Source organism: Poromitra crassiceps (genome assembly GCF_964638095.1).
Source record: "Poromitra crassiceps genome assembly, chromosome: 2".
NCBI lineage: Eukaryota > Metazoa > Chordata > Actinopteri > Beryciformes > Melamphaidae > Poromitra > Poromitra crassiceps.
The window spans coordinates 21,890,334-21,909,420 of record NC_139624.1 but is presented as its reverse complement, the minus strand read 5'-3'; the positions used below and the strand labels follow the sequence as shown (position 1 = coordinate 21,909,420).

At 47.1% G+C, this 19,087-nt stretch overlaps 1 protein-coding gene across 1 annotated transcript in view; it reads left to right on the top strand.

The window, feature by feature from the left end:
• scaf11 (SR-related CTD-associated factor 11) overlaps positions 1–18,873 on the top strand; it is a 39,320-nt gene extending 20,447 nt beyond the window's left edge. The window contains exons 10-15 of the mRNA XM_083657115.1: positions 668–768; positions 6,000–8,657; positions 13,486–13,802; positions 15,326–15,520; positions 17,160–17,291; positions 17,702–18,873. Coding sequence (XP_083513241.1) covers positions 668–768; positions 6,000–8,657; positions 13,486–13,802; positions 15,326–15,520; positions 17,160–17,291; positions 17,702–17,797 — 3,499 coding nt within the window. The 3' untranslated portion in view covers positions 17,798–18,873. The remainder of the gene's footprint in view (positions 1–667; positions 769–5,999; positions 8,658–13,485; positions 13,803–15,325; positions 15,521–17,159; positions 17,292–17,701) is intronic.
• Positions 18,874–19,087: the final 214 nt, after the last annotated feature.

Genomic DNA, 19,087 nt, shown 5'->3' with positions numbered 1-19,087 from the left:
TGCAGGATTTTCATGCTGGTCGCAGGTCATACTTTCCCGGCAAATTTTGCGGATGTGATGTCCTGCACGTTCACGAGCCTGCTTCTTGTCCTCATGGCTCCGGCCGGAAATATACCAACGAAGAAGATGCCTCACAGGCAGTGACGTTACGTTCGTCGCTAGCTCGCTAGAGTTGAATGCACTCTCAGCTCACCACCGTCCTTAACCTCAACGCAAGACTCAGCCTTCATTCTATGAAGGCTGAGTCTCGCGTTGAGGCTAGCTTAGCGTACTGCCTTCTTCTTCTTCTTTCGTGTATCATCAGATGGCCAACTCCATGTCGTGCGTACTGCTCTGGGGCGGCTGTAGCTCAGGAGGTAGAGTGGGTCGTCCACTAATCGCTTTGGATAAAAGGGGTCGGTGGTTCAATTCCCGCTTCTTCTAGTCTGCATGTCGAAGTGTCCTTGGGCAAGATACTGAACCCCAACTTGCTCCTGATGGTGTGCCAGCACCCTGCATGATAGCCTGCCGCCATCGGTGTATGAATCGGTGAATGTACCTACTGATTGTAAAGCGCTTTGGATAAAAGCGCTATATAAATGCAGGCCATTTACCATGCTCCAATTGATGCTGAGATGAATGAAAATATATGTGTGTGTTGATGACATCATGGTGGTTTGTTTCACAGACAGAGTTTTCATCCCTCAAACTGGAACCACAGCCCATTTCTGTTTGGATCCTCCTCGTCTCCCTTCACCTCAAGCTCATCGTTTGGCCCTGGGCATTTTGGTAAGTCACATTACATGATAATGCAGGTGTTCCACTTATTCTAACACTTGTACACTGTAGTTTTCTGTTTTATTTGTAATAGATTAAATGCTTTGTTTTAACATGATATATAAGGCACAAAATGAAACATGTCAGTGTTTTTTAAACCACTTATGTCCTTGGTTGACAAAAACAGTTGATGTAGATTGGATCCTCTATATTTTAGAGATATTAAATCATGAATTTCAGGAAATAATGTTTATTTAAATTTCAGCATCACTAATTTGCAAAACAAACAAACACACACATTCCTGTCAGAAATACCTGAACACACTTCCTTAAAGGCCCATTCCGTCAGTTCTGGTGAGAAATAAATGTGCACAAAGTGTTTTTTATTGGCAATGAGTGAATGCGCCTTGACGTAACTTAAAAATGGCGACCAGGGGCGTTTCTCTCCGACCAGCCGTTCAGAAGATACGTGGAAATACCGCAGTTTCAAAGGGGTTAGCATTTCCCGCCACAGCTAGAGGATGTGACGTCACGAGCCTGCCTCTTGTCCTGGCTCCGGCGTAAACGAAGAAGACGGCTAACAGGAAATGGCTAACGTTACGTTCGTCGCTAGCTGCTAGCAAAATGAAACAACAACACAGACTCCAGAAAAAGTCCACACTAAATAAATAAATAAATAAATATTTATCTAATGAAGCCCGTCTGGCCAGACAGCAGCAATGTGACCGACATCGGGGGGAAACTAGAGTCAGGACTGTGTTTTCGGTTCATGAAGGGAACTTGCTGCTTGTAGCTACTGTAATGTGGTTTTGACCAGATAACGTTAGCTGCTTGCTAATGGATTTTCAAGATTCAAGATTTTTATTGTCACTCCGTAGTACAAGTATCTGACCACCTGGTCAGAAACTCTGCTAACATTACCATCTTGTGTGAAGTAATGCAACCCTAATGTTACTACCGTTTAGGGATGGGCATTTCTAGCAAAAACACTATTCGAAATTCGCTGGCCAAAGTCGACTTAAAGTGCCCATATTTTGCTAATATAATGTATTATTATTTTATTGTTGGCATCCAGTAGAGTAACTTATTGCATCATTCATAGTTTAAAAAACTCAGTTTATCTTGTACTGGCTCTCACTGCCCCCTTCAGTTCAGCCTCTGTCTGAAACGCTCTGTTTTAGGTCCTGTCCCTTTAAGAACCCCCACCCTCCGAAATACTCCAGGCGAGCAGCGGGGTGAAAGTTTGTTTGCGCAAACCTCTGCCCAGACAGAGGACCCGGACCCCACGTTGAGAACCACTGCAAACAAAAACAGCAGAGAGAGAGAGAGAGAGAGAGGGAGAGAGAGACGGAGAGAGAGGGAGAGGCAGACGGAGGGGACACTGCACGTTTGGCTGCAGCAAACACAGCGTCCTCACAGCCTTGGAGATTTACTGTCAAAGGCGAGGAGTGACGATTTTTTTTGGTGTGCCGTTTTCCTCCAGGCAGCCTGACGCTGATTTCCCCCCTCTAAACAGAGCTCGATTTAAATTGTTATTTCGGTCTTTTTCAAAATTATTTTTTCATTTTGTAGTAGTAATGGTGCATATTTATCGATACAAGCAGTGTTTTTATTCCAACATGAACCAATAGTATGTTTAATACTAGATTGAAATGCGGCCAGAATGCAGAAATCCCTTGTGATTACACTGTCGCGGCAGTCTACTGGAATGTCAGAACAGGGAAGGGAGGGAGGGGCAGGGCGCTCGCGCCGCGGGCCCAGGCTAGGCTTGGCAAAGTTGGCATCACCATGGTAACAAGTCCTACCTGACGTCACTAGAACTATGGTTCTCGCACAAAATCGGCATAAATCCATGTCATCTCGTCTACGAGAGTTCATGGGCGGGAGGGGGGGTTCATGGGGGTAACATTAAAACACTTTCACATATTTATTTGAAGCTTAGCCCATGTTTAATATGACCATCCAAGATTGTAACAACATATATATGATACAAAATTAAGAAATGCATAATATGGCCCCTTTAATCGAAATTCGTATTTTTTTTTATTTTTTTTTGTGAGTGAAATGTTGCATTTTCTCCCCTGATTCTAAGTCTTAAGGTCCTTACACACCGAGCACGTTTTTTTCGTGCGATTAATTCGCACGTCAATAATATTTTCCGAACCTATATCAGTCAATGCAACCGTGCATACCAACGGCGAAGTTTCACTGAGCGTTATTGTGGCATTTATTTTTTCGAACCGCGGTCGATTTTTCAGAAATTCGCTTCCGACGTGTACACATCTGTTGCTGTGATTGACAGGTGGGTCAAAACTCGCATCGCAATTTCGTGCCGTATATTCGCATCGCTCTTGATGTGTAAGGAGGACCATAAGGCTTTATTAATTAAAAGAAAAAGCTTCTGCTGTGGATTTTTAGCTCAAACAAGCATTGCACCACTGAAGTAAAGAACATGTTACATGACATTGACATTTTCGAAAATAAAAAACAGTTTTGACAATCATGAGTGGTTCATTAAATATTTAGTAGGCTCAGGTCTGAGTGCCAAAGGGTGCCAAAGTCACCCCCTCTCCCTCTTCATGGGATTTCATCCGCCATTCATTTTTCCATAAACCTTGCTTAAAATGCTTACGGTATATCAAAAGTTGTACTTGCTCAAACCAAGCGATTCGACTATACTTAGAATCAGGGGAGACAATGCAACATTTCACTCACAATTTTTTTTCTTTTTTTTAAATTCGAATTCCGACTTTCAATAATAAAAGTCGACCTTGATAATAACAACGATTATTCGAAAATTCGATGCCCATCCCTACTACCGTTATGCTTATGGTCATGGAACATTATTGTTTGACTGCATTTAGCTGCGGTGGTGAGTCTGCCTAGTATAACCATAACGTTAGCTTGATGCTATACGCGGCTAACTAATAGATTTAGCTATATTTATAGAAATTACCACCAGCCCCACTAATAACGTTACTGTCTTGTGTTGATAATGAATCTAACAGTCGGAAATATGCCTACGGTACATTGTTTGACTGTTCAGTTTGGTCAAGACGTACCGGGGGAGAAGGCTCTGACTGCAGTTAGGTGCAGTGGGACTGCACATAGTAACGTTAGCTTGATGCTAATCGCGGCTAACTAATATTAATTTACATTTATAGAAATTACCACTGAGCTCCACTAATAACGTTACCGTCTTGTGTGGATAATGAATGTAACAGTCGTAAATATGCCTAGCCTAACGTTACTGTTATGCTTATGAAACATTGTTTGATTGTTCAGTTTGGTCAACTCCAGGCATTAGACTGTACCGTACATACAGGGGAAGCAGGGTAGTTCCTGGCTCACGGTAACGTGAATATCCTATCCATTTCCCCGCAGCCAATGTAAGCCAAAACACGGCCAAACATGCCACAATAACGTCCGATAATTCATCCAGAATCCTTCCTGGGCATCTCGAGGCTGATCTGACCGATAAATTGTCCAGGTTGCCGTTTTCAAGTGACTTTTATGAGTTAACGTTACACAGCAACCAACACCTCTGCTGTTGCTAGGCAGCTGCTTGTGCGTGTGCGAGTATGGTGGTGCCCGCGCGTCAGCTCGTTCACACGCTGCCTGCAGTTACTCTAACGGCCACCGGCGTCAGTAACAGTGACAATTGACGGAATGGGCCTTTAAAGGCCCATTATGTAAGGTTTTTGCCCACTAGATGTCACACTGGAGCTGTAATGTCAAAACGTAAACACAAACAGTAGGCACGGCTTTCCATGCCACCGTAAACACTCACATTGCTCTGATATAGCATTTGCCATCTACACTATACAACCCAGACACTACTGTGCCATCGAGGCGTAAAGAAAGTATTTTGAGCCACTGTGGGGCAAGAAAGTCCCAAAGACGAATTAACTACAAGTAGGGATGGGTACCGAAGACTGGTTCTAAATTGGTACTGGTTCCTGATTGGTCAGTACCAGAGTATCAATAAGCATCTCGATGAACGGTATTGCCGTCTGTATTTTTATTTATTTTTTACCATCTCCTAATGATGACGAAGCTGCCAGCATCAGGAAGCAATTGTTGCTTAACTGCATGTTTACACTCCTGTCCCATGCTACAGTATGCTTGCGACAGGAAAAGGCACACCCTAAAATACTACTACGGTAAATACTTTAAAATATCAGTAGTATATTTGGAAGAAACCAGCACTGGACTAGCGTTTTACCCAAAAGACAGAAAACTATGTGTTGCGCTGCAACAAACTTCACTGTGCTTTGGTGAACCTGACTTTTTTTCTGAAACTTTGCCAACTCTGAATACAGAACAACAACAAACAGCGACGGTGTTGTTAACCTTAACCTACCTGTAACGTTAGCGTTAGCTTGCAGCAAAAGATATCCAGCCAGCCGGTCAGCACAGGATAAGATGATGTTTGACTAGGTGTGCGTTATACGATTTTAATGCAGGACGTGGAGGCAAATAACCACCCGCGTCTGGAATAACGCTGTTTACCTAGCAACACTTGGGGAACTGACTAATACCTGGAAGCGTTACCATCCCCTCAGCTTCTCATGCAATCGAAACATTTGCTGTTCCAGTAAGTAGGACGAACCTTGGACACGAGCCGGTGAAGCTGAGGTAGCAAGTTGAACAACTTTAGCTGTGCTGTTTGAATAAACAGCTCAGCCAGACCGTGCTAAAAATGAAAATAACCCTCAGTAGAGATATAATGCTCGTTTGCTCTGTCCCTGAAGTGAAACCATTGACTGTATATTATGTGAAACTGCAATTTTAGAGTCTGGCCAGCGCAATGCATTCTGGTTGTTGTAGTAGGATTCCCCCTTAAGAGTGAACTAGAGCTTGTTTTCTCTGTTTTCTCTTATCACAGGACTCCAATTTCAAAAATCATTGCACATTTCTATTACATAGGTGATCTAGATTTAATAAATTACCATATTCACAATGGTGAATATATTATTTCTGCAAAAAAAGTGAATAACAAAATAATCACATCTTTTCATCTCATGTCTTTATTTTTTGCACCAAATTATGGAGAGTAGTATTGATGAGAGTATCGATAAGTATCGGTATCGATACACAGCACCGGTATCAGTACCGATATCGATATAATCCTAACGATACCCATCCCTAAGTACAAGTCAATCTCTTCAAGAACAAATGTGAAATAAGAAATTGCTGCTTGTGTGTTTAAATGGCTCATGAAGTTTCCTGATGTCCTCCAGTGTTTCAGGGTGTCGTCTGCGCCGTCACTTGTCCAAAAGGAGGAGAGAAGCGGGGTGGCCGGGCTTCAGGCTCCAAAGCTCCCACCAAAGAGGCCGAGTCTCTGCCGTCCAGACGATCCGGGCGCCACAGCAAAGCCCAGGACCAAGCCCCTGCACCGGCCCCTGCGTCCCCGGTGCAGTCCAACCCATCGGACTCCGATTCCTCCGCTGGCGCTGGCCAGCCCGCCATGCCGGGGAAAGCCTCTCAGGTGCCTGCCAAAAGGAAAGGGAAGCAGGTGACGAACCGGAAGGCCAGCGGGAAACGAAAAGCTCCAGCGCGGAAAAAGGCCTCTCCCAAAGTTGTTAAGAGCCCGCCGGCGAGTGAGGAGGAAGAGGACGAAGGTGGGAACAAGGATGAGGAGGAGAAGGAGGAGGAGGAGGATGATGAAGCAGATAAGGAGGAACTAATGAACAACTCGGAGCTGCAGCACTCAGACGGCAATGGAAGCTTCAAGGAAGAGCACGACAGTTCTAGTCTTGCCGATGGGCAAGGCAGCCCAGAACCTTTGGGTAATGATGTGGGGCTGGAGGAAGATGAGACTCAGGAACAATCTGACGAACAGGAACAGAAACCAGAAGAGGAAGACGGGGTAGAAGAGCACCAGTCTTCGGCCTCAAACTCGCCTCACAACAGCCTCGGGTCGTGTTCAGAAGGTGACCAGGGCGAAATGGAGGACGAGGAGCAGCAAGGCAGCCCCTTCTCCCCCGGAGAGTCGGACTCTGAGAAAAGGAGTTCACCGTTGCCTTTGGAGGATGAGGAGCAGCAAGGCAGCCCCCTTTCCCCCGATGAGTCGGACTCTGAGAAAAGGAGTTCGCCGTTCCCATTGGAGGAGGAGGCGCAGCAGCAAGGCAGCCCCGCTTCCCCGGGAGAGTCCGACTCTGAGAAAAGGAGTTCGCCGTTGCCCTCCGACTCTCACAATGGGCTGCTGGCGAGCCTAACCTCTCCGCAGTCTGACCAAGATGAGCAGGCTGATGAAATGGAGATCTGTGCAGGTTCGCCGCAAGTCAAAGATGAAACTGAATCTTTAGAGAAGACAGAACCAGGCGAGGCCTCGCCACTGCCCGGGTCCCCCTCTGCTGGAGAGTCAAAGCACAGTTTAGATGCCCCAGAGGACAAAGCTAGCGAGGCCGCAGACACTAAAACTAAAGCGCTCTGTTCAGAAGAGCATTCAGAAGATGAGAGATCTGTGGAAGGGACAAAGGATGACACTAACGTCGTCCCCATGGACTGCAGTTCGCCCCACAGTGAACATGATGACGATCCCGCCGTGGAGCTGCCGAGTGAGAGGCCCGCTGCGGCCGACGCAGAGCCTCCCGCGTCCGCGAGCCAAGTTGCCAAGGAAGAGGGCGCCAAAGAAGAGGGCGACAAGGAAGAGGGCGACAAGGCCCGGCAGGGGAGAGACCCAAGCCAGGAGAGGAAGAACGGCAGGCAGAGGCGCTCTCGCTTCCACTCCCCCACCTCCACCTGGTCCAAGCGAGAGTCGTCGAGGCGCTCGTCCTCTCGGTCCAGAGAGCAGGACAGCAGCCCGCCCTCCAGCCGCTCGTCCCACGCCCGCAGCCGAGAGAGAGACAGGGAGAGGGACGGAGAGAGAGACAGGGCCAGGGACGGGGAGAGAGACAGGGAGAGGGACGGAGAGAGAGACAGGGCCAGGGATGGAGAGAGAGACAGGGAGAGGGACGGAGAGAGAGACGGGGAAAGAGAAAGGGTCAGGGATGGAGAGAGAGACAGGAGGGAGCGCAGTCGCGAGAGGAAGAGACGGCGGTCCAGGAGTCACTCTAGGTCCAGATCCAGGTCCCGGTCCAGAACGAGGCAGCACAGGCGGGGGGGGCCCAGTCCCGAGAGGCCGGCCTCCAGAGAGCAGTCTCCCCAGAGGAAGGACCGTCGGCCGGCCTCCAGAGAGGAGTCTCCCCAGAGGAAGGACCGTCGGCCGGCCTCCAGAGAGGAGTCTCCCCAGAGGAAGGACCGTCGGCCGGCCTCCAGAGAGGAGTCTCCCCAGAGGAAGGACCGTTGGGGTGGGGGTGGGGGTGGGGGCGGGGGCGGGGGCGGATGGCGGTCTGGGCAGAGCGGCGGGCCAGCTAGTGACACGTGGCGGTTCGGAGGCGGAGGCCGTTTTGAAAACGGATCGTTCACAGAGACTTCCCCTGATCGCCAGAGCCGCTCCAATAACCCCGACTGGGTTCAGGAAAGGACTCGAATGGATGCAGAGAGCCGGAGCCGTGACGGTGAGAACCGAAACAGCGGGAGTTTCGGGAGCGACTCGTGGACCCGGGGGGGCTGGGGCGGGTCGGAGCGCGGTCGCGGCACAGGGCAGGCTGGCTGCAACCGCTCCTTCCACAACCAGCAGCCCAGGAACAACTTCTCAGGGATGGGCAACAATTCAGGGAACGACGCGTACAGCCGCTTCAATGAAAACCGGGGCGGCGGCGGCCGGAGAAACGACCTGGACCTGGACCGCGAGTTCGCGATGGACCGGTCGGGTTGGTCGTCAGCGTCCAGCTGGGCCGTCAGGAGGACGCTGCCGGCAGACGTTCAGGACTATTACTCCAGGAGGGAGAGAGGAGGAGGAGGAGCAGGAGGCTGGAACCGACAGGACGAGGACCAGCCCGCAGCGGCAGCAGGTCAGAATCCTCCTCAACCCAAAAACAAGTGTTTCCTCTAGAATAGGGCTGCACGATATTGGAAAAAAAACTGACACTGACGAAGTGATTCCCCCCCCCCCCCCCGCAATATAATTTATATATGATATGCAAAAGTACATTTTCTTTCACCAAATGACTTGAACAGCTCTATCAAGTCTTGCCCCTATAAGAAAAGTGTCTTGTGGGTAACCTGCACAGGTAGGAAGGAAGTGTGTCATTAGAGAGTGAGTTGCAGGATGCTAAGTGAGTCAAGTTAACGAGGAAAAGAGTTTAGAACGTCACTGAGAGGCGGTGCATTATGTTGGTGGGCATGTACACGCTATTATAATTAGGCTACTATTATACTGTAGTCTAAAAACATATGGATGTATACAGGGCCCGAAATTAACTTTTTGACCCACCGGCCAGTGGCGCGGGTAGATGGAAAAAATCTACCCGCCAAGCATATTCCTTACCGGCCAAAAAAATTACTAATTTTTGTGTCACATATATCCATATATATACATTTCTTTCAGTACATTTCAAGTAGATAAGGTATTATGTTGAAGAATACACACTTAAATAAGAGGCCAGAGTAAAATTTGAAGCAAATTATTTTTAATATATTGATTGATGATTGATTAATCAATACATCTTATCAATCAGTCAATCTTATCAATACATGTCAAGTCAATCTTGAGCTTAAATTGTTTGTAAAAAAAAAAACAACGCAGCTAAAAGTAATAACTGCGACAGTGTCAGTGCAGACGGCGCACAACTTGGGCTACGCACCTTGCGTTAGCTCTCCTGCACTCGTTCTCGGCTCCCTTTCGGCTTTATTGGTGGTAAGCATTTTGATTCATCTCCTCATCATACGAGCTCGGCAACAAGCGCGAGCGATTGATTCATTGATTGATTCGCCCGATGTCGGCTGTCAATTTAGCAGAGGCTGAAAGACACTTTTTACCTCCACTAAATTGACGACTGCATTCCATTCCAGACTGAGTCATGTTTGGTAGCCTATACGGGAGAGCCAGAATGAAACAGTCTCACAAAGCACTCGTGTTAGCCAGCTGCGCACCAAAACACACATGATAACTATTATCTCCTCATATATACTGTATCATACGAGTGTCGGCAACAAGTGCGAGCGATTGATTCATTGATTGATTCGCCCGATGTAGGCTGTCAATTTAGCAGAGGCTAAAAGACACTTTTTACCTCCACTAAATTGACGACTGCATTCCATTCCAGACTGAGTCATGTTTGGTAGCCTATACGCGAGAGCCAGAATGAAACAGTCTCACAAAGCACTCGTGTTAGCCAGCTGCGCACCAAAACACACATGATAACTATTATCTCCTCATATATACTGTATCATACGAGTGTCAGCAACAAGTGCGAGCGATTGATTCATTGATTGATACGCCTGATGTTAGGCTGTCAATATACCTCCGCTAAATTGACGACTGCATTTCATTCCAGAGTCACGTTTGGTAGCCTATACGGGAGAGCTAGAAATGAAACAGCCTCAGGAAGCACTGTTATACTGTGTATACTGTGTTATACTATACACATGTTATACTACCGCACTGAACTAACGTTAGTTTCAGACGGCTTCCTTGTATATTGTGCGCTGGGATCAGCGCTCCCCAGCGCACTCCCAGCGTTTAACAGTCGGAAAAAGACGCTAGGTGGAACACAGGCCGGCTACACACAGTTTTAATATTACATGACGACTATTTTGGGACCCGCCACATGGCGGACAGACCTCCAGTGTCACTCGCCAAACCTAAAATCTGCCCGCCATTGGCGGGAGGCGGGCTCTAATTTCGGGCCCTGGAGGTATAGTCTAAATGCATGAATGGAGTGTGCTGTGTGCCACGGAAACGCTATAGCGCAGCAGCCATTTCTTCTTTAATGACACATTTCACGCTGCCAAATAAAAATGATTGGAATTGGGTGGGTTCACTGGGTTGGGGGAATGGCTAGGGGGATGTGGGTGGTGGTAGAGGGCGTGACCAGTAAGCGGGCGGGGCTAGGAATTGGAAGGTCATATGCCATACGCTCTGTTATACGCTCTATGCCTAGGGCGACCTGTCCCAGCAGCTGTTCTGCCCTTGGGGGAAGTTTGCTTTTTCTCAGCAGGAGTCATAGTCCTTTTCTCAGGAGTTCGAGTTGATGATCATTCTATAAATAGATCACGATGACATCAATTTCATTGTGACATCATCAGTGACATCATTAGTGATGTCATAGCTGAGTTATATCACTGATGATGTCATCAGTTATGTCATAAGACTGTACAATGTCTATGACATCAGTGGGACAAAGGCTGAAACAGACAGTTTGCTGATGACTCATCACTGATGACATCACGTCACTGATGACTCATGACTGATGACATCACTGATGTCACTATGACATCACTGATCAGTCTTGTCACAATGCCTCCTTGTGTGTGTGTGTGACATCACTGACTGGTCTTGTCACAATGCCTCTGTGTGTGTGTGCCCTCGTGACATCACTGATGACATCACGTCATTAGCTAATTAGCTTAAAGTGTAACTAACCCCCAAAACACTTTTTTTCAGCTTTTAACCAATATATATGACTTTAGGGGTGATGTGTGAAGAATTCTGGTCAAAATTTCCACATTTGACACCAAACTGTTGCCATTTGACCATTTGTATCATTTTTCAGCAGCATATCTGGCATAAGCGCCCTCTAAAGGTCGAACACTGTTTTTTTTTTTTTCTCAAATGAATGGGAGATTAGGGGCACACTGACGTCACAGTGCCCCCAAAGACTATGGGATTTCAAGATAATTACTCCCCTACCTCCCCTGTACCCTTTCGGCTCCTCAGAACTCCAAGCCTATTCCTATTGAAGTTTGCTCTTAAAATACTGAACCAAACGTTGTCAAAGTTGGCACATGTCTTAATTATAGTTAGTTTCCCGCTGAATGTGTCACTACTTTATTAATATCTTACCTGGATAAGCTCGAATGATGATGTATATATTATCAGTCCGAGTTGGAAGCAGCTGTCTCCAGCCCAGGCAGGCGGGAGCGGGCGGGAGAGAGTCGTACTGTAAAACCTCATGCACTAGCTCCAAGCTCCGGGGGCGCAAGCAGGATTGGGTTTGACCGTTTGATCAAGCAAGTAGCTCCTGTGCTCTTAAAATACTGAACACCACGTTGTCATATTTGACATATGTCTTCATTGTAGACAGTTTATCGCTGAATGTGTCATTACATTATAAATATCTTACCTGGATAAGCTCTAATTATGTTGTTTATATTATCAGTCCGACTTGGAAGCACTTTCTCTCGGCCAGTCAAACGGGAGAGTCTGCACTCTCATGCACCCGCGGGGGCGCGCACAGCAGACAGACTGTGAATGGGCGGAGGAGGAGGAGGAGAGATCCGACTATAGCAGGCTACTCAGCTACTGTGCCCGTCTGTGAAAAGCGTCCTGTCCAGTCGCACCTTCGCAAAAAGATGCGGGATTCCCTCAATCGCACAAAGAAAAATCGCACACCAGCTATTTCTGTCTGTGTTTGTTTGTTGCTCCGTGAGGTTACAGAGCGCCCCATGCATGCAGGAGCCAGGCTGTTTCGCCAGCCAGGGCGCAGCCTGCAACTGCGCTGAGAGGAAAACTTTTGCACAACTTTTAACAAGAATCACGAAAAGCCCCAAAACGCAAATTAAAAACTGATTTCATTGCGCGGTTTATCGCTAGTTGTACGAGGGAATGACGTGGAGAAATCTCGCATTGTGTTACCCCAGAGCGGGGGGTTTCTCCTATTGTGCGGTGTGCTGCTGTAACGAGCCCATGTCACTTTGCTCTCGTAACGTAGTTTGACACCTGCCATAGAGATACATGCAGAAAAATAATTAAATTTCTAGTTCGCCACTGAATTACCAAATTGATATAACTATCAACAATTTTGAGCAACACTCTTTCCATACATGCCACCAGCGTTGGCTAGTTGTTGATATTTATAAAGATATTGCCCCTCTCAAAAAAATTATTTTTGAGGCGGTAGGCAAACTGTAATGGCGTTGATTTCCCAAAAAAAATCTTGACTTGAACACAGCCAAAGAGTCTAGTATAGACAAGAGCTTATGTCATTTCTTGGTTTTTTCCATAGGTATTTTCAAATCACTGTTCTAATACATATCTAGGGGGTTAGTCCCCCTTTAATTAAAAAATCCGGCTCTGTCAGGTCACCCACACTGGTGCCCTTTACACCACCTGAAAGTTTCAGCCCGATCACACTTGAAACGGCGTAGCTGTGGCCGGACACAGAATTGAAACATACAAACGTATAAATATTGCGCACATACAACATTTTATACAGTATATAGATGGCAGAGCGCCTCCCCCAAGAGCTGCTTGAGTGAGCGCAGTGCCTCACTCGTCACCGCCTCTGGCTGGGTTAGGTTGCCAGGTACCACGACACATATCCTACAAATCAGGAGATTAGCGAGATAAATTACCAAGCGGGAGCACAGTGGGAGAAAGGGTTAAAAATTGGGAGACTCCCGCCTAAATCGGGAGTGTTCGCAGGTATGTACCGGACATGTATTGGAAATATCTGGTAAGTCTTCTGGTTGCACAGCACTGTATTCTCTGCTAGAAGTGCTAACCAGCTGATTACTGAGCTAACAGCTGCTAAGCTAACGTCCATATGCTCACATTTCTTGCAAGTGATCGTTTGAATAAATTGTCTGCTGATTTTCATTATTTCATGTGCTATCTCACGGTGTGACTAATAGTTTTACCTGACAAGTTGCTTGATTTCGTCTTCCTCGTTTCTTCAGACCCCGCTAAAAGCGATCCTGCTGCCCCAGCGGTCCCGGGTAACGCCCCTGTCCCGGTGGCCAACGCTTTGCCCCCTCCCCAGACCAACGTTCTCCATCATCACTACCCAGGGCCGCCGGGCCAGAGGGGGGCGCTGCCTGCGGCGCCGTACGCCATGCCCCCTCAGGTCCCCATGCACCTGCACCCCGCCATGCCTCTGCTGCAGCCACCCGCCATGGGCGCCACGCAGGGCCCGCCCCCTCCACCACCACCGCCGCCGCCCATGCTGCAAGGCAGCCAGACGGCTGCCGCTCAGCCCGACGCATACGCAACACAGGTAAGCTACACAGGTGGGATGTAAGCAGGGCGTGGCCACTTCACTGCAAAATGCTCTATATCCATTTGGTTTAAAATATGTCTCATACTTCTATATATCGAGAAAGACATAGAATTCATATATATAATATAATCCTGCACACTGCCTGCATCATCATGCAAGTGTGAACTGTTGGATTATATTTCTTTCTCACTCCAAGTCACCAGTGTTCAAGTCGAAGTCAAAAGTCACAAGTCCACCACCACTTGTTTTAACAGTAGCCGCTTTCACACCGGCCTTGAAAGCCGGAAAATGGGATCTGCGCCTCCGATGTGAAAGTTGTGAAAGCGGGTTGTGGGTAATTGTGTTACGCCTTTCTTTCCGCCAGTGGACCTAGTCACAGCGCCGGATTACCCTCCAACCCGCCTCCACCTGAAAGCGTAGGAGCGGTGCGAATGGTCAGCTCATTCATAAAAAAAATACAGGGGAAACCACATCATGCAGCAAGAAAGGCATAAGTGAAAGTAAAAAAAGTAGCCTATACAATCATGACTGCAGGGGCGCCAGGAGGAATGCTCCGTGCCTAGTAAGTAGGTTAGGCTTTATGCTCAAACGATGTTGACATTAGTAGGTAAAATTACCGGATATAATAATAAGCTTCAGAGGACGTATAGCTGCCTGTGGCGAGTTGGTCTGAGGATATTCCCTCTGGAAACCAGCTCCAGAACTGCAATCTGTCTAGCTAGCTGTGCGTTCCCTTACAAAAACTACTAACGTCATGTGCATTTATAGCCTATACTATTCCCCCGACGAACGTTATGCAGACTGCAGCTGTTTGCTATGCGGCCGTCGTCTTTCAGAACGGATGCTGGCTACTTCATGGGAATAATTAGCTTTACAAAAAACTGGAACCAAAAGATAAGAATGAGCCTTGTACCTAATAGGCTACATGATGGTGCATCTGTGATCCATAAAGTCGATCAGATGAATATTGAAAGCCTTGTTACCATGCTGCATGTGGACAACACTTTCGTGTTTTATCACTTTGATTCTTAACGACCGCAGCACGTTGGCTGGCGTACATCGGCGATGTTTGGTTGTTGAATGAATTCGTTCATCATACTGTAGCCTAGGCTACACTAACCTATGAAAATATTAATTTGGGCTACTAGAGGAGCTGGGTGGAAATGCCTCCGCTCGCCTTTCAAACTGGGAGGGGTGGATGTCACGTGAAAGCACACCCCAGGATGGGAATGTGGCGGTGCTGCTTGGCTCTGTGTGAAAGCAATTTCTGTGGCGAGGCTGCCAGCTTTGCAGGCCTTCTGAACTGCAATATTGCGCGATCTGTGTGTGTGAAAGCGGCTAGTAATTCACCTTGATCCGAGTCTCAAACTATGCCGTGTTGGATCCTTGAATGTGTTGTTTTAAGAAGATGTTTGAACCCTGTGGTTGGTTTCTTCTCAGCTCTCTGTCTTCCGAGAGTGCAGAGAGCTTCAGGTTCAGAAATCCCAGACTCCTTAACCCCATCTACTGCTTTGCCCTAGATGGCGAGCTACGGGAAACCCCCCCTGCTGGCCACCCCGACCAAAGCCGCTGTGGCGAGTCTGGCCACCCAGGGCCAGGCGAGGATGGCCACCCAGGGCCAGCCGATGATGGCCAGCCAGGCGCTGCCGTCCTCCACCACCCAGTACGCTCAGTACTACAGCAAGGCTCAGCCAGACAGCTCCAAGAAAGAGAAGGTAGAGTCAGCATCACTCAACAACACCTGCTGTAGCTTTTCTGTTGCTTTCTATTGTCTTACATTGCCGTGTTGATGCTTCATGATTTTTGCAGAGCTCAACATTGTCCTTTGTTGATTTATAAGACGCGCTCGCAGACACACATTACATTAGATTGGTCACTCACTCCACGTATGAATATTGAGTCAGTGAAGACCGCTTTCACCTTTTATGCTCCTGATAGATCAGAGGTGCCCACATTTTTTCTCAAGGGCCAACAATTTGTGTGTGTGTGTGTGTGTGTGTGTGTGTGTGTGTGTGTGTGTGTGTGTGTGTGTGTGTGTGTGTGTGGCCTCCATCTCTCCACTGTCTGATTGTTGTGTAGTTTGCCGAGTGAAGCCTCCCAGCTGTTGATCATTTCTATAAAGCTTTGTTTTGGCTGCTACACCGTTGTTTTAGCCATCTTCCTTTTTTCCTCCACTTATTCTGTTCCTATTGAGACTAGAGGTCTTCACGGGTCGACTCTGACCCGAGACCGGTACGGGGCCGGGTCCATATTTATTATGGTCAATTAGGGTCCAGGACGGGTCGGATTCTATCACCACGAGTCGGGTCCCGGGTCTATTTATCCTTATGTGTAATACCCGAGGGGATCCGAGAAGACCCGTGATCAGCGCTGATCACGAGAGAAACGCATCAAAACAGCACACGTGAGGCTTGTTGTCACAAAATGCAAGTAAATCCATAGAGAAAAGAACTAGCAAAGAGCGTTCCCATCTGCAATGAAAATTACTTCCTCGTTTACATGATGCGCATGTGACCGCATGCGTACACATGCGCCTCAGGCAAACGCGGAAGTGATTTTCGTTGCAGAGAGGTAACCTCTTGCTAGTTCCTCTTGGTATGGATTTAATTGAAAATGACTGTTTCCCGTACTTTGGATTATTATTTGATGATCGCATGGTGAGTACACAAGTCACAACATGTATGTGATTGTTTCTAGCGCTGTTGTGTGTGTTTTTGGGCGAATGTATGGCGGTAGCATAGAGACTGCCACTGTACTATCTAACTAGCGTTAGCAGTAGCAGCCCTCATGTTTCACTGTGAAACGCACTTTCTAATGCACGCACAGTGAAGATGTTGACGACGTATCCCTTGTTAACGTTAGTCACATGGCTTTTCAGTCAGCAAGAAGAATAACAGAAAACGTGGATTTATTTTTTATTACACATTTCTTGGCAAGGATGAATGGATATGCATGACATCACGGTCAGGCAGTGTCCGGCAGCATCAACCAGGGGAGAATGCTATAACGTTAGTTAATAAAGATGCCCAAAGTTTCATTTATACAACTTGTAGCAAGCAACTTTGACGTCGGCACCGCTAGTCTCTGCCTCAGTATTTCTCGGATCTGAACGGGGCCGGGTCTCAGATTTCTAATAATAGACGGATACACTCCGGGTCCGGGTCCGACATTTATCGGTTCTGAACGGGGGCCGGGTCTCAGATTTCTAATAATAGACGGGTTTACTCCGGGTCCGGGCACAAATGTCCCGGGTCCATTAGGGTCCGTGATTTTGGACCCGTAAAGACCTCTAATTGAGACAACAATCTTTTTCTGATGTTCTGGTACTTGCTCTGTATCGTGTCTTTCCTCCAGCTCACGGTCCAGAAGCAGCAGTTCCAGGATAGAGCGATAGATGAAGTGAAGAACGCCATCAAGACCTACTACCAAAAGAAGGAAATCACAAAGGACGAGTACAAGGAGATCGTCCGTAAAGCGGTGGAGAAGGTAAGTCCAAACTGCAAGATACGGAAGGACCTCGTTCACGCTTTCCCCAGTGAACCTGAAAGAGTTAATACTGCAGAGTCTGAGTAAAGCACTCCACACGTGTTTGGTGTGTGTTTAACTCTTTCTTTTTGGGAACGCCCTCATCCCAAAATAACTTATTTATGAATTTAAAATAACTCATAAACAAACTGCAACAGATATTATTAAGTAGAGGTTGTCAACTTCTTAATTTGATTTTCATCAATTTGGACTGCCGACGTTTTCTGCCTGAGTTGAGATACTTGTGTAATTTGTGAGGCCCCAAAAAAAATCCCACCACCACAACCAATTTGTAATCACCACTAGGAGGCAGACATACAGCATGTACCAGGTCTGAGTGTTTGACCCTCGCCACTTGCCGTCTTTCTCAGATCTGTCAGAGCAAGAGCGGCGAGGTGAACTCCAGCAAGGTGGCCAACCTGGTGAAGGCCTACGTGGACAAATACAAACACGCCCGCAAGAAGTGAAGCGCCCGCCTCGGCTCGCCACCTGCTGCTCAAGTGCAATTTCCTCTGGCTGGACCCGGCCTCCAGACTGAACCACGACGGAGCGCCGCCCTGTTTTCTTTTTGATATCTCTACCTTTCATTGAATGAATGAAGATTTTTTTCTATAGATTTTCATATTTTGTTAGAAAACAAACAAACAATTACTTAATCAGAAATTGTAACGCAAGAGCCCTTTATTTTGCATAGATCGTGTGACTTGGGAACTACTGTATGCAGCCCAGGGTGGGTGGGGGGTGGGGTTAAAGATGCGATGCTCAGCGAATCATGTCAGCCCATGTAGTGGAGCGCTCCTCCCAGAATGCCAGCTGGTACGATGACGTCCTCCTGTCAGCGCCACAGCCCCATGATTGCATAGCTTAATAATTGAATATTGTCATTGTTCTTTTTTAAATATTATATAATAATATTTCAGATGAAAGCTTAGTTTAAAAAAGTGCATTGCCTTTATTAATCTCTGTGGCCCGACGAAGGGGTCGGAGTCTTGTGAGCGCGATTGTATCAGGGATCCTGATTGGTTGAGGCGTTCAGGAAGTGGGGGAATGGCCAATCAGCAAGTGAGCGTGTGTAATAAATGTTACTCCGTGAACATGGAACTGTGCAAAGAACCCAGAGAGTAGTGAATAAATGAGCTGCTTCCTGACTCGTCTTTTGTTATTCAGTCGCCCACCATCTTTGTCCCTCAGCCTCACTGTTGTGTTGCTGCAGAGGATCAGCTGTCCTCTCTGTTCAGACATGGTGGCTATCAGTGCTCAGTGCTCATGCTAACTACCAAGGTCTAATACTGTCTACGCTATTCCAAACAAGCTGGAGATGTAGGGTGGGGAGGGGGGGACACTTTCCCAGGAAAGTGACCAGACTGTTTAGAACTGACAATGGAAAAGATTTTAATGAAGTGGAATCACTGTTGTGTTCTAGAACAGGCAGAGAGAGAGAGAGCAGCGAAATGCACATTATTTCGATGGAAATGTTGCAGATGATCTAAAATCAATGTCTTAAAGAAACCAACTGTCTCATCTAGGCAGTGATGAGGTTATTAATAAAGTCAAAGCTTGTAGAATTTTGTCGTACATGTCTAGTATTTTATTTTGTCTTGGTTTCAGTCAATATGGGGAAAATGTAACTACGCTGCACCTGAGGGTCCTTTGATGCGCAATAATTGACTCAGATTATGATGTAGTCAGATACAGCACGTTTCAAATCAAAATGTTCAAATCAAAGTTACAAAGTGCTTGACAAATCAAGGCAAGTA